The sequence below is a fragment of the Hippichthys cyanospilos genome, chromosome 13 (genome assembly GCF_059441005.1).
Source record: "Hippichthys cyanospilos isolate Australia breed blue-spotted pipefish chromosome 13, RoL_Hcya_1.0, whole genome shotgun sequence".
NCBI classification, from domain to species: Eukaryota; Metazoa; Chordata; class Actinopteri; order Syngnathiformes; family Syngnathidae; genus Hippichthys; species Hippichthys cyanospilos.
Genome location: NC_142381.1, coordinates 19,391,936 through 19,411,750, shown reverse-complemented (window position 1 = coordinate 19,411,750; position 19,815 = coordinate 19,391,936). Strand labels below are relative to the sequence as shown.

Below are 19,815 nucleotides of genomic sequence, written 5' to 3'. Positions count from 1 at the left end.
GCACTTTTCTCTCCAGAATGCCTTGATAGTCTACAGATTTCATTTTACCTTGCACACATTAAAGACACCCTGTGCAAGATGCAGCAAAGCAGCCCCAAAACATTACTAAGCCTCCTCCATGTTTCACCGTAGGGACAGTGTTCTTTTCTTTGTATGCTTGGTTTTTGAGTCTATGAACATAGAGTTGATGTGCCTTACCAAAAAGCTCCAGTTTGGTCTCATCTGTCCAAAGGACATTCTCCCAGAAGCTTTGTGGCTTGTCAACATGCATTTTTGCAAATTCCAGTCTCGCTTTTTTATGATTTTTTTTCAGCAGTGGTCGTCTCCCATGAAGTCCACTTTGGCTCAAATGACGACGAATGGTCCGATCTGACACTGATGTACCTTGGCCTTGGAGTTCACCTTTAATTTCTTTGGAGGTTGTTCTGGGCTCTTTGGATACAATTCGAACGATCCGTCTCTTCAATTTGTCATCAATTTTCCTCTTGCGGCCACGTCCAGAGAGGTTGGCTACTGTCCCATCGGTCTTGAACTTCTGAATAATATGAGCCACTGTTGTCACAGGAACTTCAAGCTGTTTAGAGATGGTCTTATAGCCTTTAGCTTTAAGATGTTTGTCTATAATTTTTTTTCGGATGTCCTGGGACAATTCTCTCCTTCGCTTTCTGTTGTCCATGTTCAGTGTGGTACACACCTTTTCACCAAACAGCAGAGTGACTACTTGTCTCCCTTTAAATAGGCAGACTGACTGATTATGAGTTTGGAAACACCTGTGATGTCAATTAAAGGACACACCTGAGTTAATCATGTCAGTCTGGTCAAATAGTTTTCAATCTTTTATAGAAGTACCATCATTTTTGTCCAGGCCCGTTTCATTAGTTTGTTTTTTTAAACAATTACGTTAATCAGCAATTCAAAAGTGATGGCTGATTTTGATTATTTAATTTAATAAATTTTAATTTATATTTACTTTTGTAAGTTTCAAGTGATTTCAGTGAGAATTGTGGGTTTTGACCACGTGTGTATATGTCAGTCTTTCCAGTACCACAGATGATGCCATTGCCTCTGTCCACACGTTTTTCAAAGGTATGTCCATTTTTTTTTTTTTCAAAATAGAGCTATCATTCTCCTGGCCTGCAATAGACCAAATCCAATCCAACTTAACTGTTCAGAGTTGACTACACAACTGTCCGGGTATATACCCAGTACACATAGTTTTGCCCGGCTCGGTACCTTCACTCCCACAATTCCAGGTATATTCTCAAAAACTTTACCCTAGAATTCATTCAGTTTTGGACATTCCCACACACAATGGTACAGGGTGCCTTTTCCTTCTAAGCATTTTATACAAGTATCCGGAACGTCAGGACACCAGTGATTTAATTTGACTGGGGTAATGTACGTAAATTGTGTCCTTTTTATTGAGCAATTTTTGGAACTCTAAACATTTCTGTTGCGAGTCCCGCGGACCCAACACTTCTCAGGGGTAAAATGAGCACTGGATGACTGCCTTATACTCAACAGTTGAGTATTCTTAGTCCTAAGTGTCAGAAAAAAAGTGAGATCAAAAATTTTTTGCATCTATCAATGCTAGCAACATGGTGGGGGAAAACAAAACTAGTGTCAATCTACAAAAAAATATTATGCACACATGCCCCTTACAAACCCTGCAGAGCACAAGAAAGCTGCCAACTACATAATATTTTACACTACATATATTGCACAATCATCCTAATGCTGCGTTCAGATGGATCTCGTCGTTTACGCTCTACGCGAGGCGTTTTGTCGCGAGGTCAAGATGAAGTTCACTTTTCAAGCAACAGTATCACGCGAGGGGAGGGTAGTGAGCTTGCTGTGTACTTTACAGTGGATCCGGAAAGGAGAGCATTGCTGAGAACATTCACTTTTTCAGGATATGGCAGAGCCAATATTTTCTCCAACAGCACCTTTATATGCCGCTGAACGGATTAAGTTCGTAACACGGGGGCCCACTGTATATACTGCTCGTTTAAGAAAAGTGCAATAAATAAACATGTTTGACCAAATATGATGAATCATCGTGATTAATAATCGTGATATCAATATTGACCAAAATAACCGTGATTATTATTTTGGCCAAAATCACGGAGCGCTATGTGAAATGAAAGTCTGCTTGGGTAGGTGAACAGAATAACAATTTCATTGTGTAGTGTAACTATGCATATGACAATAAAACTCTTGAATCTATAGTGACGGAGAACAAATAATCTTTTGTTAGGTGGCATTAGATGCATAATTATTGTGTATCCACTTTGCATACCATCAAACAAAGTTGTCACAATGGAATCTTTCATACTTAAAATGTTGTCTTTGCTCAGTAATAGTTGTGAATACCTGGGTTAAAGGAGTAAGACTAAATGTTCTGCATTATTTAACGCTCACAGTAAGAAGTGGAGTATACAAAGCTGGTAGACTTAGGACAGAGCATCATACATACAAGGTATGGGCATTTCATTTGCAATAAAAGTGTAAATAAATTAAAGCTATTTAACACATGTCACATAGGGCTGGCCACCAACATCAACACACTAGCAGTAAAACAAATCATATTCAATCGCTGTTGAATAACGCCAGTCAATTGTGCGGTCAGTGTAAAGGCAGAAATCACCAGCGGTGACACTAATGTGATGCATTCAGCCTGGTTTAACCGGTGTTAAGTCAATGCAGTACCACACTAGGGCTGCACGATTATAGCCAAAATAATAGTCACTATTTTGGTCAGTATTGAAATCACGATTACTGATCATGTTATTCATCAAGAGGTCTATTTAATGCCCTTTTATTTTTAAACACAAGCAGTAGATAAACAAGGCTTTAAGGTTGGATACTTACAAATAATAATGAAAAATTTAAAGTAAATAAAACAAATTCCATCAAAGACATGGCAAAAACCTGGCACACAGGTCAACACAGAATCAAAACCAGCTAATTGCCGAGTGTAAACCAATGAAAAAAAAAAAAAAAAAAAGCCTACTTAGAACCAAGCACATTTACAGTATTTGAGACTATAAGCCACAATGGTATGTAAGCCGCAACAGCAAAATGAGCAAAAAAAAGTAAATAAATAAAAAAGTTTGTCACGGATAAGCCACAAGTACCGTAAATTCCGGACTATAAGCCGCTACTTTTTTCCAAAACTTTCAACCCTGCGGCTTATTCAGTGATGCGGCCAATTTATGTAATTTTTCTAACGGCCGCTAGGGGCGCTCGAGTAGAAAAGGTAAGATTAAGACAGGTGGAATATATGCGTCGAGGAAGACTGCAACTTCCTGTCTTGTGCATAAATTAAATTAGCGTGAACATACCCTCATCATGGAAAATGCAAAAAGAAAGGCATATGACGCAGGACAAACTCCATTCCAGCTGTGATTCCTGGGGGCACAATGAAGTATTTGCAGCCGCTTGACATTAGTGTGAATCGTGCATTTAAAGTGGCGCTCCGTGTTGAATGGGAGAATTGGATGACCAGGGAGTGTGTGACGACGTCTATAACAGTTTCATTCCGACACTGAGGAAGATGACTTTTGATGGCTTCAGTTCAAAGGAGGAAGATGAAGGCGGCTTACTGTGATTTTTACCAGTATGTTCTTTTACCAGGCCTGTTTTACAAGACCTGTTATACTGTGTTACTAGCGTGTTGCTACCATGCTGCTAGCGTGTTGCTACCATGTTGCTAGTGTGTTGCTATCATGTTGCTACCGTTTTACTGCCCTGTCACAGGCTTCAGTTCAAAGGAGGAAGATGAAGACGGCTTGCCGTGATTTTTACCAGTATGTTCTTTTACCAGACCTGCTTTACCAGACCTGTTATATTGTGTTACTAGCGTGATGCTACCATGCCGCTAGCGTGTTGCTACCATGTTGCTAGCGTGTTGCTACCATGTTGCTACCGTTTTACTGCCCTCTCACAGGCACCGTTTGGGAAGAAAGTTATATCATTATTGTTAAGTTATATTATTAAAACTTTGAAAACTCTCTCTGTGTACAGTCTTTCTTTGTAAATATGTTTACATGTTTTAATGTGGGCACATGAAGCTTGTATGCAGGTGCGGCGTGTGTATGTACAAAATCGGTTTTCCTCTAAAATGTAGTGGGTTGCGGCTTATAATCAGGTGCACTCTATAGTCCGGAAATTACGGTAATAACGTCAGATCTTCACGCTAGTTATTTAGTTTTTTTTGTAATTGTCTGCCAACGGCAACATCCTCGCTTTAACATACTGAACATGCCTGCATGTTTAGTTCCAACATATTTATAGAAAATGGATGGATGAATATCTTTTAGTTAAATAGCAATTCAAAATAAAAACTTAATACAGTGGGCCCCCGGGTTACGAACTTAATCCGTTCAGCGGCTACGCTCGTAACTCGAACTGCTCGTATAACGGGCATTCCAAACCCATGTTAATTCGTGAATGCGTGCAAAAACCTTAGGTAAAAACATCACGACTTTACACACATATTAAAATTGAGTGACATAATATACTGTACAGTTAAATTGAATAACATATACAAAGGAAATATGACATTTACCTTTGGAACGACGTGACTTGAGCTGGGTGGAGGCGGAGGGGAGCAGAGACCAACGCGCAAAGTCAACACGGCGACGCAGATATGCTATTGCTCTTACAATGTCACAGTCACTCTTTCAGTCACGGTGCTAGTCACGGAGATGCTAAATAATCATCTTCTTACTTCTTCCTTTACCACTACTAGTAATTATAGAAGCTATGTCTAACAGATAAAGTTTGCAAAGTCTTCACAACATTCCTCCTTTCTGTTTTTCACTTATTTTCTCTCCTTCCTTCCATCCCGTCCAGCTGTGCCATCAAGCTAGATAAAGGCGTTCGGCCAATAGCATATCGGCATTTCTGTGATTGACGTGACGCCGGCTAATAGCATCTCCGTGAGTGAGACCGGGTGACCTTAATCGACCAATAGCATATTGGCATCTCCGTGACTGACTGATACTTATTGGCACTTTTTTTTTTAAACGGTTGGAATGTATTGACAATTTATTTAAAAAAAAAAAAAAAAAAATTAAACCAATGACAATTCTTTATCCTGCAATCGGCACATTTAATTTCATGTCAGCTGTTTTTCCCTTTAGCTGTACAAACACTACACTTAAATGGTAATATATTTAGACACTGAGAAGTGACTGTGACGTTGTAAGAGCGATAGCGTTCACGTTACTGTCACAATAGTTAACTGCTGATTTTGTTGACGCAACCGCTGATTATGTCGATGTAGTCAAGCGAAAATATACTTGCATACACGATGGCCGGCATGTCGGATTGTTCATAAGGCGAAAGGTTTGTTCGTAAGTGGGGGACAAAAATCTCCGTGATCCACGCTCGTAAGGCGAATTGTTCGTAAACAGGGTTTTCGTAAACCGGGGGCCGACTGTACTTCAATAGCATCTTTTTTGTCTCCCTTTGTTTATTTTAAAAACTTTATTTTATACATAAATAAAATCACATATACTGTGTGCTGTATTTAAAATTTACACATCACAAATTTACCCCAAATTTTCTACATTCCCTTATTAAATTTTTTAAATATTGTTTTACCTCTTTTGGAGCACAGCCATTGATTCACATCTTTTCAGTTCTAATTGATAGTGGTTCCACAAATTGACACCTCGAACAGATACACACATTTGCTTGCTGGTGGCTAGCAAAAAATAAAAAACAAAACAAAAATAAAAACACACACACTGATAAGCCGCAGTGGACTATAAGCCGCAGGGCTCAAAAGAAAAGAAAAAGTTGCGTCTTATAGTCCGAAAAATACAGTACTTTTGAGCGATTTTTAATCAATTAGCTGTCAAAATGTCATTTTTGGTCATTTCAAACCAAATTTTTTGCAATTTTTTGCAAATCGGATTTTTTCAAAACTGGTCTCAATTAACAGTCGGGAAACAATGCCCCCTGGTGGTAGGATGGAAACGTGCTTGATTTGACTTGTAATTATAATAAAAAAAAGTCATTGACTTTTTAAAATGTTAATATCACCAAAGATCAGCTTATTTAATCATGTCAGCCAATATTGTGATTGCTATTAAAATTCAATAAATTGTGCAGCCCTACATCGCACACTTCGGTGTCACAGACATGTACTCTGTAAGCCTACACCAAGCGAACAAGAGAGCCTGCGAATACACTTCGTCATTGATTTTCATGGACAATAAATCCGACAAAACTGAGGAAAATATGTGCTAACATCAATTAGTTACCCCAGACTTCCGCGAACATAAAGCCACAGCGAGAGGTACTCAACAAATGATGATTAAAACAAGCGTTGCATAGTACTGACACCATAAAGAAAATCCAACACTTTCCACAGTTTTTCTCAAAGTAAAAACAAATGCACTCTCACGAGTCGAGGAGAATACAGGACAGCAGTCCAGCCGCACGAGGATTGGCTTTTATAGTATAAAATAGAATTAAACAAACATAAAAAAAAAAAGTCACATATAGTAATTTCATAGTACCAAAGTATGTGAAAAACTGTTGCTCAAATGAAAAATATTGTTATTTCTCTTACATTTATGACAAACAAGATATGAAAAAGAACTTTTTCAAGTAAGCAGCAAAACTGATAGTATGGAGAAGGGTATGGGGAAAATGTGTACCAGTTGGTTAATCTTTGAACATATAGGGAGCATAGGGAGCATTATCAGTCAATTATTTGTAACATATTATTTAGTACATGAGAGACAGTGTTTTCATTCATTTACATGTATGTAAGTAATATGTGGTTGTGAATTAATTTGGTGTTTGCATACATTTTTTTGTATTTTATCTTTAGTTTTATTTAATTTTGTTTTGTGGACATGTTGAAGTTTAGTGTAGTGTTGATTACAGGCCATTTGCTTTATGTTCTGTATGAATATTTTTCGTTGGTTGACTCATTTGAATAATCTCTAACTAGTATAAGTTTAGGTTTAGTCTACATGTAGCCAGGGTTTTTGCAAACAGGCAGTAAATGTCTGTTTTACCCTATTTGCTATATGTGGCCAGGCTTTTTTTTTTCCCCTCATCAAAATTGAATGTTTAAAAACCTCTGGCCAGGAGGATTTGTCCAAGCCTCTTGTTTCATGGTTGCGTGTAACCAGCTTCAACGGAGATTTTGTGTCATCACACTATTTTTTTTTTTTGCGCCAAAGTGGATACCGGTGACATCAGAGGCTGAAGTTCTTTCTAATTGGACAGAATTTGAGACATTACTGCCGCCAAAGCGCCTTGACATACTTGTATCCGAGGACCGGTACCGATCCGCGGATCAACTGGTACCGGGCCGCGTGGGCTGCACACGAAATAATGTTTTGGAGATGATTTAGTTTAATGTGCGCGTGCACCGAACGCGAACGAGGCGAAAAAGCGGAGAGTTTTGTATTGTAGTCAATGGAGCAACGCAAATGGCTGCGCGCGGTCACGAGAAGCGTTATTTTTTTATTTATTTTTTCCGCGTTTAGAGTCGCCACAGCCAATCAACTTCAGGAACATTCAACGGCTCACGCAGGGGGCAGGAATGAATCATGGCGGCCGCTTTGTGGTCACCGGGAGCGATCCAACACGGCCAACTGAGCTTTCAATACGAAACAGAGGCAAGCAAGAGCCCTCACCTGGCTTGTCGAAAGGCGGAAGCGAGAACAACCGGTATGTGCAGCGTTTGCTTCACTTAACAGCTGTTGAACTGTAGTTACTGTGCTAAGCTAACGATAGCGCAGCATTGTCAGCACAATATTTAGCACGGCCTCGGCCACTTGATTGCGACATTGAAACTTTTATTTTTTGGCAGGCGAGTATTGCCGCAAAGAATAAAGGTGCTGTCCGTGAAAATATTGGCTCTGTCACATCCCAGAAAAGTGAAAGTTCTCAGCAATGCTCTTCTTTCCGGATCTACCATGAAAGTGCACAGCAAGCTCGCTCCACTCCCCTCCCCTCCCCTCTCGCGATTAAAAAAAAAAAAAAAAAGCGGACAAAAAGTACAACAGCGACAGAAAGCCCCGTTCATACGTTTGTGATGTGGTTTGTAAACCAGCCCCCTTCGTATATGTCATGGGATCTCCACGATATTTGGAATATGTGCGCCCCCTAAGTCTGATAATTATTCATGCCAAAGTTGAAGGGAATGGGGAGAACCGTTTAAGACAAGAATGCACTTGTTTGAAACCAGCTAATGTCTAGGAACAAGGCACAATTGCACATTAAAAAAATTCATAACTTTTTCTGTACATCCTATCACATCACTCCTATTGACTTTTTTGTAGATCTTATAGTCCTACATATGCCTAAAACGTTTCATAGCTTTAAATCAAACCAAACAGGATTGACTGTAATCTTTCGACTAATGACATTTTTTGCACCAACTAGGTGGCGCTAGCTTTAAACTGGAATATATGTTTATTGATGTCTTCTGGAATGGATTTTCATCCAATGTGTGAAATTGTGAGAAGATCAGATCATCTGGGTATAATTACAGCAGCTTTTACTGGTCCGATAAAGCTTCGGGATGAAAATGGATGTAGAGGCCACGCCCATTAGCGAAACTTGGAAAAAATTTGGTGGAGGTCAGCAAGGCTGTTTAGAGGCTTGTCAGACTTAATTTTAATGATATTACTTCAAAGGGCTCAGCAAAGCACATAAAAACGTTAGAAAAATGTGATATTTTTGGCTGCCACTAGGTGGCGCTTGCATTACGACGAAGAATGCGTTGATAGGTGTGTTCCGCATTACAAACCCATCAAATTTTTGAAGTTAAACGATAAGATCATCTGGGTCCAAATACAGCAAATATGTTCGTTTTGGAGAGACATCAGATTGACATTTTTGCTTGCCAAAGGCTAGAAAGTTATTTGTTTGTGGGTTGTTTTGGCTTACTGCCCAATGGACATTTATGTTACTGCCCCTTTAAGGCAGGGGGAAAGGTGCATAATATTGGCCCTTTAAGAGCCTCGGGCCAGCATCAGAGGGGCAGTTGAAAACTGATCGCAGATTAGAGAACACTTTATATCTTGAGCAATAAGTGTTTTAGACATGACAGTGTGATGTATATAGCACTTGTCCCCATGGCAATAAGAGCCATGTTGTGAAAAAAAAAAAAAATCTCACCCACTTTCCCCGCTTGTTCTTCTACTTGCATATACTCCAACAGTCATTCCATCTTAAGAAGCGCCATTTCTTTTTTTACTTTCGCTGGATGTGTCGCTGCTTGTTCGTTTTGCAAAGTAAAGAGGTTAGCATGTATCTCTTAACTCTGCACTTTTTGCGAGCTAACCTGCACCGGGTGTATATGCAGGGAACGTTTCTGTCCATGCGTTTGATTGGATGAATAGTGTAAGTGAAACTTATCGTATCATTGGCTGGACATTTGTCACTCATTGTCACGATTCAAAATGGTACAGAAAACAATATTATTGGTCTAATTAATCAGATAAGATGATTTCTAATATTAGATATTATTTAATATGTTTATATTGCATTGTTTTAAGCGCAGCATTGCTTTTCTTGTGCGAGAAGAACATGCGAGCAGTGCGCAATTGCGCACGCGCGCAGCTTAGAGAGAAGGCTGACAGGAAGCACATTGTTTTTCATTTGATCATAATATCGATTTAATGACCTTTTATATCGATTTTAAATTGCAGTAAATGAGAATTGCAATTGTGATGAAAATCAATATTTTTGGCACACCCCTAATAAAAAAGCGATTGAGACAATTACGGCTGACCTCACCACGATTTCTTTTATAATAAAATGGTATTTCAAGTGTAAACTCGCCATTGTAATCATGTTTGAGCATGCACAGATTTGCCTTTAATTTAACGCCCGGGCCACTACTAATATGACCACAGTTGTGCGAGACTTCGAAGGGGAAACTGTTCACTTACTGTACAGTGAATGAGGGTTAATCATTTAAGATTTAAGTAAATGTGTACTGCAGTAATATTTGTCCATAATAATTTTGACTTTTCACATTTAAAAAAATTGAGTGGATGCTCACTGCAGGAAGGCGGTGCAATGCCCAACAAGCAAGCTACGAGTTGTTGGCTTTGCTAGAGACGTAGCATAGCTATTAGCTAACCTGTCCCTATTTGGCCATATTTCTGACTGACTACCAGGGGTGTGAGCTAACCCTGGCAAATATTTCTGCTGGGATTGCCTTTTGTTTGCAAAGGATCAATTTGGTTTTGTTCTCCATATTATTATTAAGGCCCGAGCAGCTACCGCTGTGAGAAAAAATGAGGCCTACTAGTACATTATTTACTTTTAAGCAAATTCTAATCAATTAGCAGTCAAAATGTCATTTTTGATTATTTCAAACCAGATCGTTCTTTTTAAAACGGGTCTGATTTACAGCTAGCACAGAATACATTAGGAATCAGGTGAGAAACTCACACTAGGGTGATTACAAAACAGAGGTTTTAGTCAAGCAAACACGTGGGAAACCTCCCTAAAGGTTTTTTAAGGTAGAATTGAAACCTGAAATCTTGGGAGGGCGGCGTGAAGCCAACTGCAGCGTCTTCCAAACTTTATTTTTAAACAGACTATTCATCTCTCCCATGCTCGCCAGGGGGTGCTTACGGTATTTTGGTCACCGTAGTCTTTTTCAGCCAAATCAGGTGTATGTACCGGTGAACTTCCACAAGCAATTGTTCGTCTGCCGTGTTTTCCGCATGTTAAGAAATTCCAGAAGTTACGCGTTGCGGAAAATATGGCCGTGCAGATGCTGCGCGGAGGGGTACGTTAGTCAAAATCACGTCATTCGCCGCATGGAGCCATGCGTACCTCACATAAACCAAGCCTTGCTTTCGCCCTTCTTGCCGTTGCTGCAAAATTTGCTCGCTTGCTATTTCTTAAACCTAATGAAGTCTTAACCTTGCATTTGCCCAATGGTGGTAGGATGACAAAGTCCTTGATTTGAAATATCTTGGTAGTTGGCTTTTTAAATGTTAATATCGCAGAGGATCATCTTAATCGTGGCAGCCAATATAGTGATCGCGATTAAAATTTTATTCATTGTGCAGCTCTAGTTCAAAGGTGTATATACCGTATTTTTCGGACTATAAGCTGCAACTTTTTCATCATGATTTGAGCCCTGTGGCTTATCTGCTGGTTTTTCCCACGGGGCAAGCAAATGTGTGTTCAAGGAGTCAGTTTATGGAACAACTATGAAATAGAACTAAAAAGATGTGAATCAATGGCTGTGCTCAAAAAGAGTTTTAAAATGTATTAAAAATTCTTTTTAAATATTATGTTGAAAAAAAATCTAAATTGAATAAGAAATTGTAAAAAAGTGAACTGCAAATTTGATATACGGTATAAAGTATATATTATTGTATTTATACATTTATGATTGTATATATTATTTGCAGTGTGTGCAATGTTCACTAAAATAATGTATCAATTAAACAACGGGAGACAGAATGCTATAGAAGTATTGATTTCTGATATTTATCTCTGCAGCATTCTGTTGGTAATATCCATCACCCATTTTCTAGAAATATAATGTTGGGACTAAATATGCAGGCATGATCAGTCTGTTAAAAAGGATGTTGTAGTTGGCCGACAATTAAAAAAAAAATTAAGAAAAATTAAAAGTTTCATATTATCACCATATACCTGCGGCTTTTAGTCCAGTGCGGCTTATCCGTGGCGAAAGATGTTTTGGGTTTTTTTGCTCATTTTTTACTTCTGCGGCTTATAGTCCGGAAAATACGGTATATAAAATGGACTGTTCAACTCCTTCCAAAGATTGTTGAGATTTGGAGACTGGCATTAAATGCTTCTTATGAAACCACTCTTTGGTTGCACAGGTGATATGTTTAGGATCATTGTATTGTGAAGAAACCCAGTCACGTTTTACAGTAAACTCATGGAAGGTATTTCATTCTGGATACATGGCCTCATTCTTTATTTTACATGGATCAAACATCCTGGTCCTTTTTCAGAAATATAGCCCCAAAGCCTCATGTCCCTCCGCCACTCTCCAATGCACGAGTTGAGTGTCTACCCAAAATTCTGTTTTGGTTTACTTAGAAAATGCAATACTTCCAGCTCTCTTCTGAAACGTCTAAAAAAAAAAAAAAAAAAAACGAGTTTATGAGATTTTTTTTGCTAAATGTGTCTTATAAAATAATGCCTGACATTTCAAGTTTTGAAAACATTATTACTGAGCACGCTGCAACAAAATTAATAAAAGCGTATTGGGACATATTCAGATACACCACAGACGCATTGCGATATAATGGGCAATGCTTTTAAAAAAATGTATGGCATATGTCTCAACAGTTAGGTGAACAGAGTTCGAATCCAGCTGGCTTTGGCCTTCCTATGTGGACTTTGCATGTTCTCCCTGAGATCGCATGTGTTCTCTCCGAACACTAGTGCTTCCCTACACACACACTTCAAAAACATGCAAGGCATGTATATTGGACACACAAAAATTGTCCTTAGGTTAGATGGTAAGTGAATGGTTGTTCGTCTCTGTGCCCAGCAATTGGCTGACAACCAGTTCAGGATGTACCGTGCCTTCTGTCCTAAATCACCTGGAATAGTCACAAGCAAGCCTGCAACCCCAGGTAACAGCGTCCCTGTCTTACGTTATTTTCATGTTGCGATGTGGAATACTGAGTTTTTTCATCCGCTCTTTACGGTGTTTTCCCCTCTTTGCGACAAAAATAACTGTCATGACCCTAGAAGGTTGACTGTATTTGTGAACGCTACAATGCAGGTCTGCTATTGGTTGGTGTCTCCTCACGGAGATGCTGGTCTGCTATTGGTCTGCCTCACTCGTTTCAAAACGGCAGAATGGTAAAGCTTTGTTCTATCATGAGTGGTTACAAAACCGTATTTATAGTGCATTTTACTGCTTAATTCAAACTTGAATTGGTTAGCCATGGCTCTCAAGATTGCTAGTGATGTTAAAGAGAGAAGCAAGAAGATGATTTATATGGAAACGAAGCTGGAGATAATCAAGAAATGCGAAGCTAACCTAGCCTAGACTACCCTTACTAGGGAATATGGTCATTACAAGCGACACTCAAAAGTAAATAAATCCTTTCTATATTTTGTATTTATGATGTTTTCTGATTGTATACATATATATCACATTTATGCAGCACTTATACTATTTTGGTACCAATTTTTAATACGTCCAATTTTGAGGTTTTTACCTGGGGTTCGAAATGCATTAGGCTATTTAACATAGGTTTGGATAGCCCACCATAAGGTGAATTCGCCTTACGAGGCCAACCGCGGAACGGACTAATCTCTTAACACGATACTTATACAGTTTTTAACCAATAAAAATTTTATTCATGGTCAGCGTGTCGAGTGGGAGGAGGCACGGAAAGTTTTTCTTTAGAGGGGGGCTTGACAAAATATAATTGAGAACCATTGGTTAACACGAACACACTAAAATGACAGACAATGTAAACAGGACATAAAGCGCAGCCTTCCAGATTAAAAGCAGAGATTTAAAAATAAGATAACACAGGTAAGTAACTAATACAAACTGGAGTGCTTGAAGAATCCTTAACACAGAATAAATTTCATTTTAATACCCCTGTTTAAGAACACTGATGGATTTTAACATTTACTCGTTTAACGTTTACTCTGCTTGCTTCTTGCGATGAAAATAATGTGCTACAACCTTGATTAACAAAACCTGCAGTAACAACTCCTCTGGTTGTTAAGACCCAACAGATTCTGTCTGCTTCCACCTTTCCATTCGCTCCATTAACATAGTTATCACAAGAATACGATATATCAACCTCTCCATTTCAGATCTCATGAAATGTTTGTGGTTCCCAGTGTTGTCTTATCTGTGAAAACTGGGTCAAAATGGCTCTTTGAATATGTTAAAGGTTTCCGAGGTTAAAGGTTAAGCTCGGCTAAATGATCAGTTGCGGCTAAATGATCAGTTGTCATGCAACCACATCACAGCTTCAGTGGCAGGAGGGCAAATGAGAGACACACACACAAAGCTAACTAGTAAGAGAAATTTGGCACAAAAGATTCCGGGTGAACCTGGTTCCACTCGATTAACGATTATCTGTGCCCAACCCTAGTGGCCTGACAATCAAGTGGTGGCCACCTCGAGTGAATGTTAATGACGTATTTGTACAAACACAGCAGCAAATCACCATTTATGAAGCCTGCCACTCCCCACAAAAAAAAAGAAAAAAAAAATCTTCATTTTACATAAATACATGAATTGATAGGTTAAATATGAAATTAATCTGTTCTATGGTTAGAATCGTAATGCAAATTCGCCCTATGGCGGGCAATCCAAACCTATGTTATAGGTTAAATATGAAATTAATCTGTTCTATGGTTAGAATCGTAATGCAAATTCGCCTTATGGCAGGCAATCCAAACCTATGTTAGCTAATGCGTGTAAAACCCCATGTAAAAATATCAAATTTGTTAATACATATTAAAAATAGGTATCAAAATAGTATAGTAAGTGCTACTTCTATATAATATAATGCATATAATTAAATATCATAAAAAATACATCAAGGATTTATTTACCTTTAAGTGAGGCTTGTTATGGCCATATTCCCTAGTAAGGGTAGCCTAGGCGAGGCTATCTGAGCTTTCTTCGTATTTATTATCTCCAGCTTCGTTTCCATACAAATCATCTTCTATCTTCTCTCTTTAACATCACTAGTTATCTTGGGACTCATGGATAACCAATTCAAGTTTGAATTTGCATAATAAATACGAATATTGAAAGCACTCTGACATGAGATCAAGTCTTTAGGCAGCCATCTTTGTACACGATCACACTGACCAATAGTAGGCTAGTATCAGGGAGTCAAGACAATGACAATAGCAGACCAGCATTGTTGTGACGCGTTACAGCGGAAGCAGTTTGACGCCAACAGAAAATAAGAGCAATTACCTAAAAAAAAGCCTCAAGAGGGAGGCAAAACAAACAACACAACCAACCCCACAGGCCACGACAGTTGTAGATTTATAATCGTAAAACGGGATGTCTTAAAGAGGGGACAAAAAAACTCTATTCCACATCGGAATGTGACAAAAAAAAGTAGTAAACTAAGGGTCCCCTGTATTGTGACGTGTCTACTGCAGAATTTAAAAAAAAAAAAAAAAAAAAAAAAAAAAAAAAAAAAAAAAAAAAAAGACATGCAAGGGAAAATATGGAGTGCAAGGAAAAATTACAATAATAAAAACTGGAAGACTAAGGTCTGTTCTGTTCAAATGCCCTTACCAACACTGATTTTGAGCACTTCAAGGACCAATACTTTCATGTTAAACGTTGTGGAATATGGAATTGTGATTCAAATAAATTCATGAAGACCAGATTGTTAGTTAATCCTTTACTAGTCAATAATGCTTTAAAAGCTATTAACAATATCGTAACAACATAAAGGAGAATTTTTAAAACAATAAACTACAATGTTGATTGTGATGTAGTGAAAAACGTAGGTGGAACCATGTTTTCTGCTGGCGCAACTGGTGGGCGCACCAGTGCAGCTTGTACAAAAAAAGTTATTCACACGCTGTTTTCCTGTACTAATAGCCGTGGATTCCTTTGTATCAATCTGTGAGAATATGATAGTGGCAATTGCACAGATCCAGTACGCCAAATTCTTATCCATCCACCTGTATAAACTCTGTATTCCTCTGTATTAACGCTGATAGCAGGTCATGACGAGTGACACTGACATGCAGTTCTGCATCTGGTACAAAAGGTGTAAATCACGGTACAGAGTGATGCAGTGATGTCTTTGAATTATTGTTCAGTGACAGTTGTCTCTGGGCTGTTTGCATAATTGGTCAACTTACATTTTGAATTAATAAACTAAGCCACAGGGTTTTGTGCATCTTATCTCAATATATAATTAGCTACCGGTCAATGTTTCTGTATTACAATCCAATAAGTGGTACTTGGTACGTTTACACTCTTGTATGCCATTACTGGCGTCCATTATAAAATCAATATTGTACATGATGTAATTCAACCCGAAGAGACGCAAATAAAACAACGATTTGATGAGGGTGTTGTTGTCCCTGCTGTGTTCCGCCGCCATTTTCTAACCGAGGAGGGAGACATGTTGAGAGCAAGCACAACAAGAGGAGCGGCCATTTGCACGCATAGCAGCCTTTCCTCGCCCCTAACAGCTGTTATTCTCCACGAAGCATCGTCATATACTGGCACACTTTATTACAACCAAGAAAAAACAAACTAACAAAAAAAAAAACGAAACCGTGAATTCGGAAAAACATCACGGTCATTTCCAAGCGATGTTTGTGAAATCCTCTTACACGGAGGACACCAACATTGTTAATGTTAGGCAAACGGGTAGGCCTGGTATAAAAAAATAACTGAACGATCAACAAAAACTACAAAATAAATAAAAATTAAGTGTTAAATTACAACGACACAAAATAAATTTCTTACCGTATGTGAGGAATCCCGACACCACCTTGTAGGATCTTGTACAGCTTACTTTCGTATAACAACTGTGGGTGTCTGGCTTTCTGTGACTCCAATTTTACAGCTACCTCCTAAAATGACATGGAACAGGTAGACATTCTATTTTCAAGCTTGGAATAAAAGTTAACTTTTATACCACATATCGTGCAATGTAAACGAACTGGTTGTGAAGTGTGTAGCGAGGTCACAGCTTTAGACGATTGAACAAATAATTAAAAAGTACTGACGTTCTCAACTTTCAAGGCTACGTTGACAAACAATGCACGTATTTAATAATTATGACAATTACCTCTCCATTTGTGACGTTGATGGCCAAATATATGTCGCCAAAAGACCCCGATCCAATTTTCCGGACTAGCTTATATTTCCCACCGACAATAAATTCGGCTTTAGAGCCACTGCTGCTCGCCATAATAACCACAAAATGACGACAGGCGCCCGATTTTCGAAAATTCGGTTTTACGTTTTAACCAAATGGGCGGCGAAACATATATGTAACACTGATCCCGTCGGTCGTAGTGTATATTGACGAACGGAAGCTAAAATTCGAGCACTACCTAATGCGCAAATAAGTAAAAAACATATGCTACCATCCACAAAAGATCTTCGTTAAAATACGAATTCCTTTGGAAAACACTGTATGACGTGGAAGCTATAACGTATATTTCGATGTTAACTCCGACAGATCGCACGGCCTTGTACAAGCAACCAGTCACAACTACCTCAAAAAAGCAGCTAGTAAAGCCTAGCCTAGCCTAAACTGTCAGCCGTCTCGAGGACCGTCGCTGAAAAAAAAAGAAAGAAAACCGACCTCCTCGCTGAAGGTTAAAATAGCCACTACAGTTATGCGTCGGACCACAAAGTAGTTCTATCCGAACATTTCCATCCCTAAAGTCTACCGGGCAAACTCGAGGGTCGCAACCATTCGTCCTAAACGCAACCCACTCAATCCGCCATCTTGTCTTCTCTCCCCTTTCTTGCTGATTTCGGTTGGAGACGATCTGCTTGGGTTTGATAGCCCAAGGCGTGTTCAGGTGCTATCGGAAATAAGTGTTCTCTCCCACGAATGTTATATAATTGCTTCTTTCACATAATTCATCCGATTTACGTCATTTCAATTTCAACATGTTCTAAATACGTTATGGAGGCTATCGAAAACGTTTGGCTTTTCTCCAAGTTCCAAACTTTTCAACAGTAAAATTAATTAAAATGAACTCAACCATTCATTTCCACTGGCACATTCAACATTACAAATAAACATATTTGCCATACATATTAACAATTTCCCGTTAGAAATTCAAAACATTAAGATCATTCAAGTCACCCTGGCAAATGATTTTACCAATCCAAAAATTGTCACGCACCAAAAGTCAATATTTTCACCATTCTGTTACCCATATTTTTGTCCATTTTGTCAACTTATTGTTCAAACAGCTCGATTTTAAACTGCACATGGTATTCGTACAAGCGCCACTTATCAAGTATTTGACATTTTCCTAGTAAAATCCCCACAAAATGATTTTTTTTGGGGGGGGGGGGGGGGGGGGGGTTGTATTTTCTGCATTTTTGGACCGATTCAATTCATTCCAACTTCAAACCTATCAGCTTTTCCTGACCAATGACAAATATTGCCTCCTACCAAACATTTAACATTTTTACCAGTAAAATACTCCCTCCCAAGAAAAAATGATAAATACAATTTTATTTGCTGTTCAGCCTGTAATTTTCTTTTTACGGATTCAAGATGATTCCACAAATTGCCACAGTTTTTTTCTTTCTTGTTTCAGTTTCTTTTTTTCCTGCTACCTTTTTGACTTTTATTTGTTTTTCCACCAACTACTGCGTTTCTTGATGTATTCAAAACATTCCAACTTCAAAATATTAAGCTCAGCGCAGGTCATTGTTTGTCATTGCATATAATTCAACATCATTCAATAAAAATCTAAATAATCCCACATTTTTTATTTAGCCTCTCAGCCTATACATACAAAATATATTCTCTAGTTAACATTGGGGAAAGAATTGAATTATACTTATTTACTAATGGAGCCACTGCTCCTCCATGTTTAGAGGAGCCAGTTGAGGTTTGGGCATCTGATTAGGATGCTTCCTGGACACCTCCCTTGCGAGTTGTTCCAGGCAAATTCCACTGGGAGTAGGCCTTAGGAAACACCCGGGACACGCTGGAGAGGCTATGTCCTTCTGATGGCCTGGAAATGCCTGGGGATCAACCCCAAGGAGCTGAGTGAATTGGCTTGGGGCGAGGGAAGTCTGGGCTTCTCTGCTTAAACAGCTGCCCCATGACATGACTTCGGAAAATGGATGATAGATGGATGGCTATTTACGTTACAATAAAAGTTAACAAGTAAACTAACGTTTTTGTTTGATACAGATATTTTACTTTGATGTTCTCCTTTTTTAAATGTTGTTTTGAAAATAATGTTGCATACATTGGCTCAAACAATAAAACAGTTGTTTCAGGCCTTCTCAGCTAATTAAACAAATCCACATAATTCATAATACTAAACGTATGTCAAATACAGGAGTGTTTGTTATGTGGAATATTTCTCACAATTAAAAAAAATGTGTTTTCAAAATGTAATATAGTAAGCTAAAGAACTATAAACGACGAGTCTTCCATAGAAAGCATTAACCACTCCAATGGCTCCACCTCGTGGCAAGATTGATCTACCCCATATTCAGAGGCAGCAGCTATTTGAGAGGAAAATTAAAAATACATTAAAAAGTGAACGCAGGAGTCTGTGCAGTGTCCGCAGTTTTTTTTTTTTTTTTTTTTTTTTTGGGGGGGGTTGTCTGTACTATTGAGATATGTTTGTTACGGAGTTGTTGAGGCATGTGGGGAAGATTTAGTTGGGTTATTTAATGTCAAAGTGAAACCCTTGCAAACAAACTATTTAGAATTGGGCTACAAAACACGTGATAAATGAGGTTATATTTATTGATACTATAGAATGATGCAGTCTTTAATTAAACTACCTCAAATTACTCCAAAACCCATAAAGATCTTAATTCGCTGATTCTGTTCGATATCAGTCATACATTTCATGGTTACGAACAGCACGCAGCAAACTGCTTTGTGCAAAATTATTTTCAGTTGTTCATTTTCAATTCAAGATAATGAGAATATTACTGCAAAAAGGTGTGTATCGAACAGCTCGATAAGACGCACAGCAGGAAAATTAATATGTGATTGGACAATGTATTAAAATACGTGTTTTCTTAGATTTATTTTTTTTTGGGGGGGGGGGTTGTGGGTTTTGTTTTACTTATTTTAATCTATG

The 19,815-nt window shown here is 38.4% G+C and overlaps 1 protein-coding gene across 3 annotated transcripts in view; it reads right to left on the bottom strand.

Moving 5' to 3' along the window:
• csnk1a1 (casein kinase 1, alpha 1) overlaps positions 1-17,511 on the bottom strand; it is a 52,026-nt gene extending 34,515 nt beyond the window's left edge. Inside the window, exons 1-2 of one of the 3 annotated variants that reach the window (XM_088431145.1) lie at positions 16,803-17,511; positions 16,478-16,584 (exon numbers count right to left, since the gene is read on the bottom strand). In XM_088431145.1, the coding sequence (XP_088287271.1) occupies positions 16,478-16,584; positions 16,803-16,925 (230 nt within the window). In that variant the 5' untranslated portion in view covers positions 16,926-17,511. The remainder of the gene's footprint in view (positions 1-16,477; positions 16,585-16,802) is intronic. The other 2 variants (XM_088431144.1, XM_088431146.1) reach the window with 2 other exon arrangements.
• Between the last annotated feature and the right edge of the window lie 2,304 nt (positions 17,512-19,815).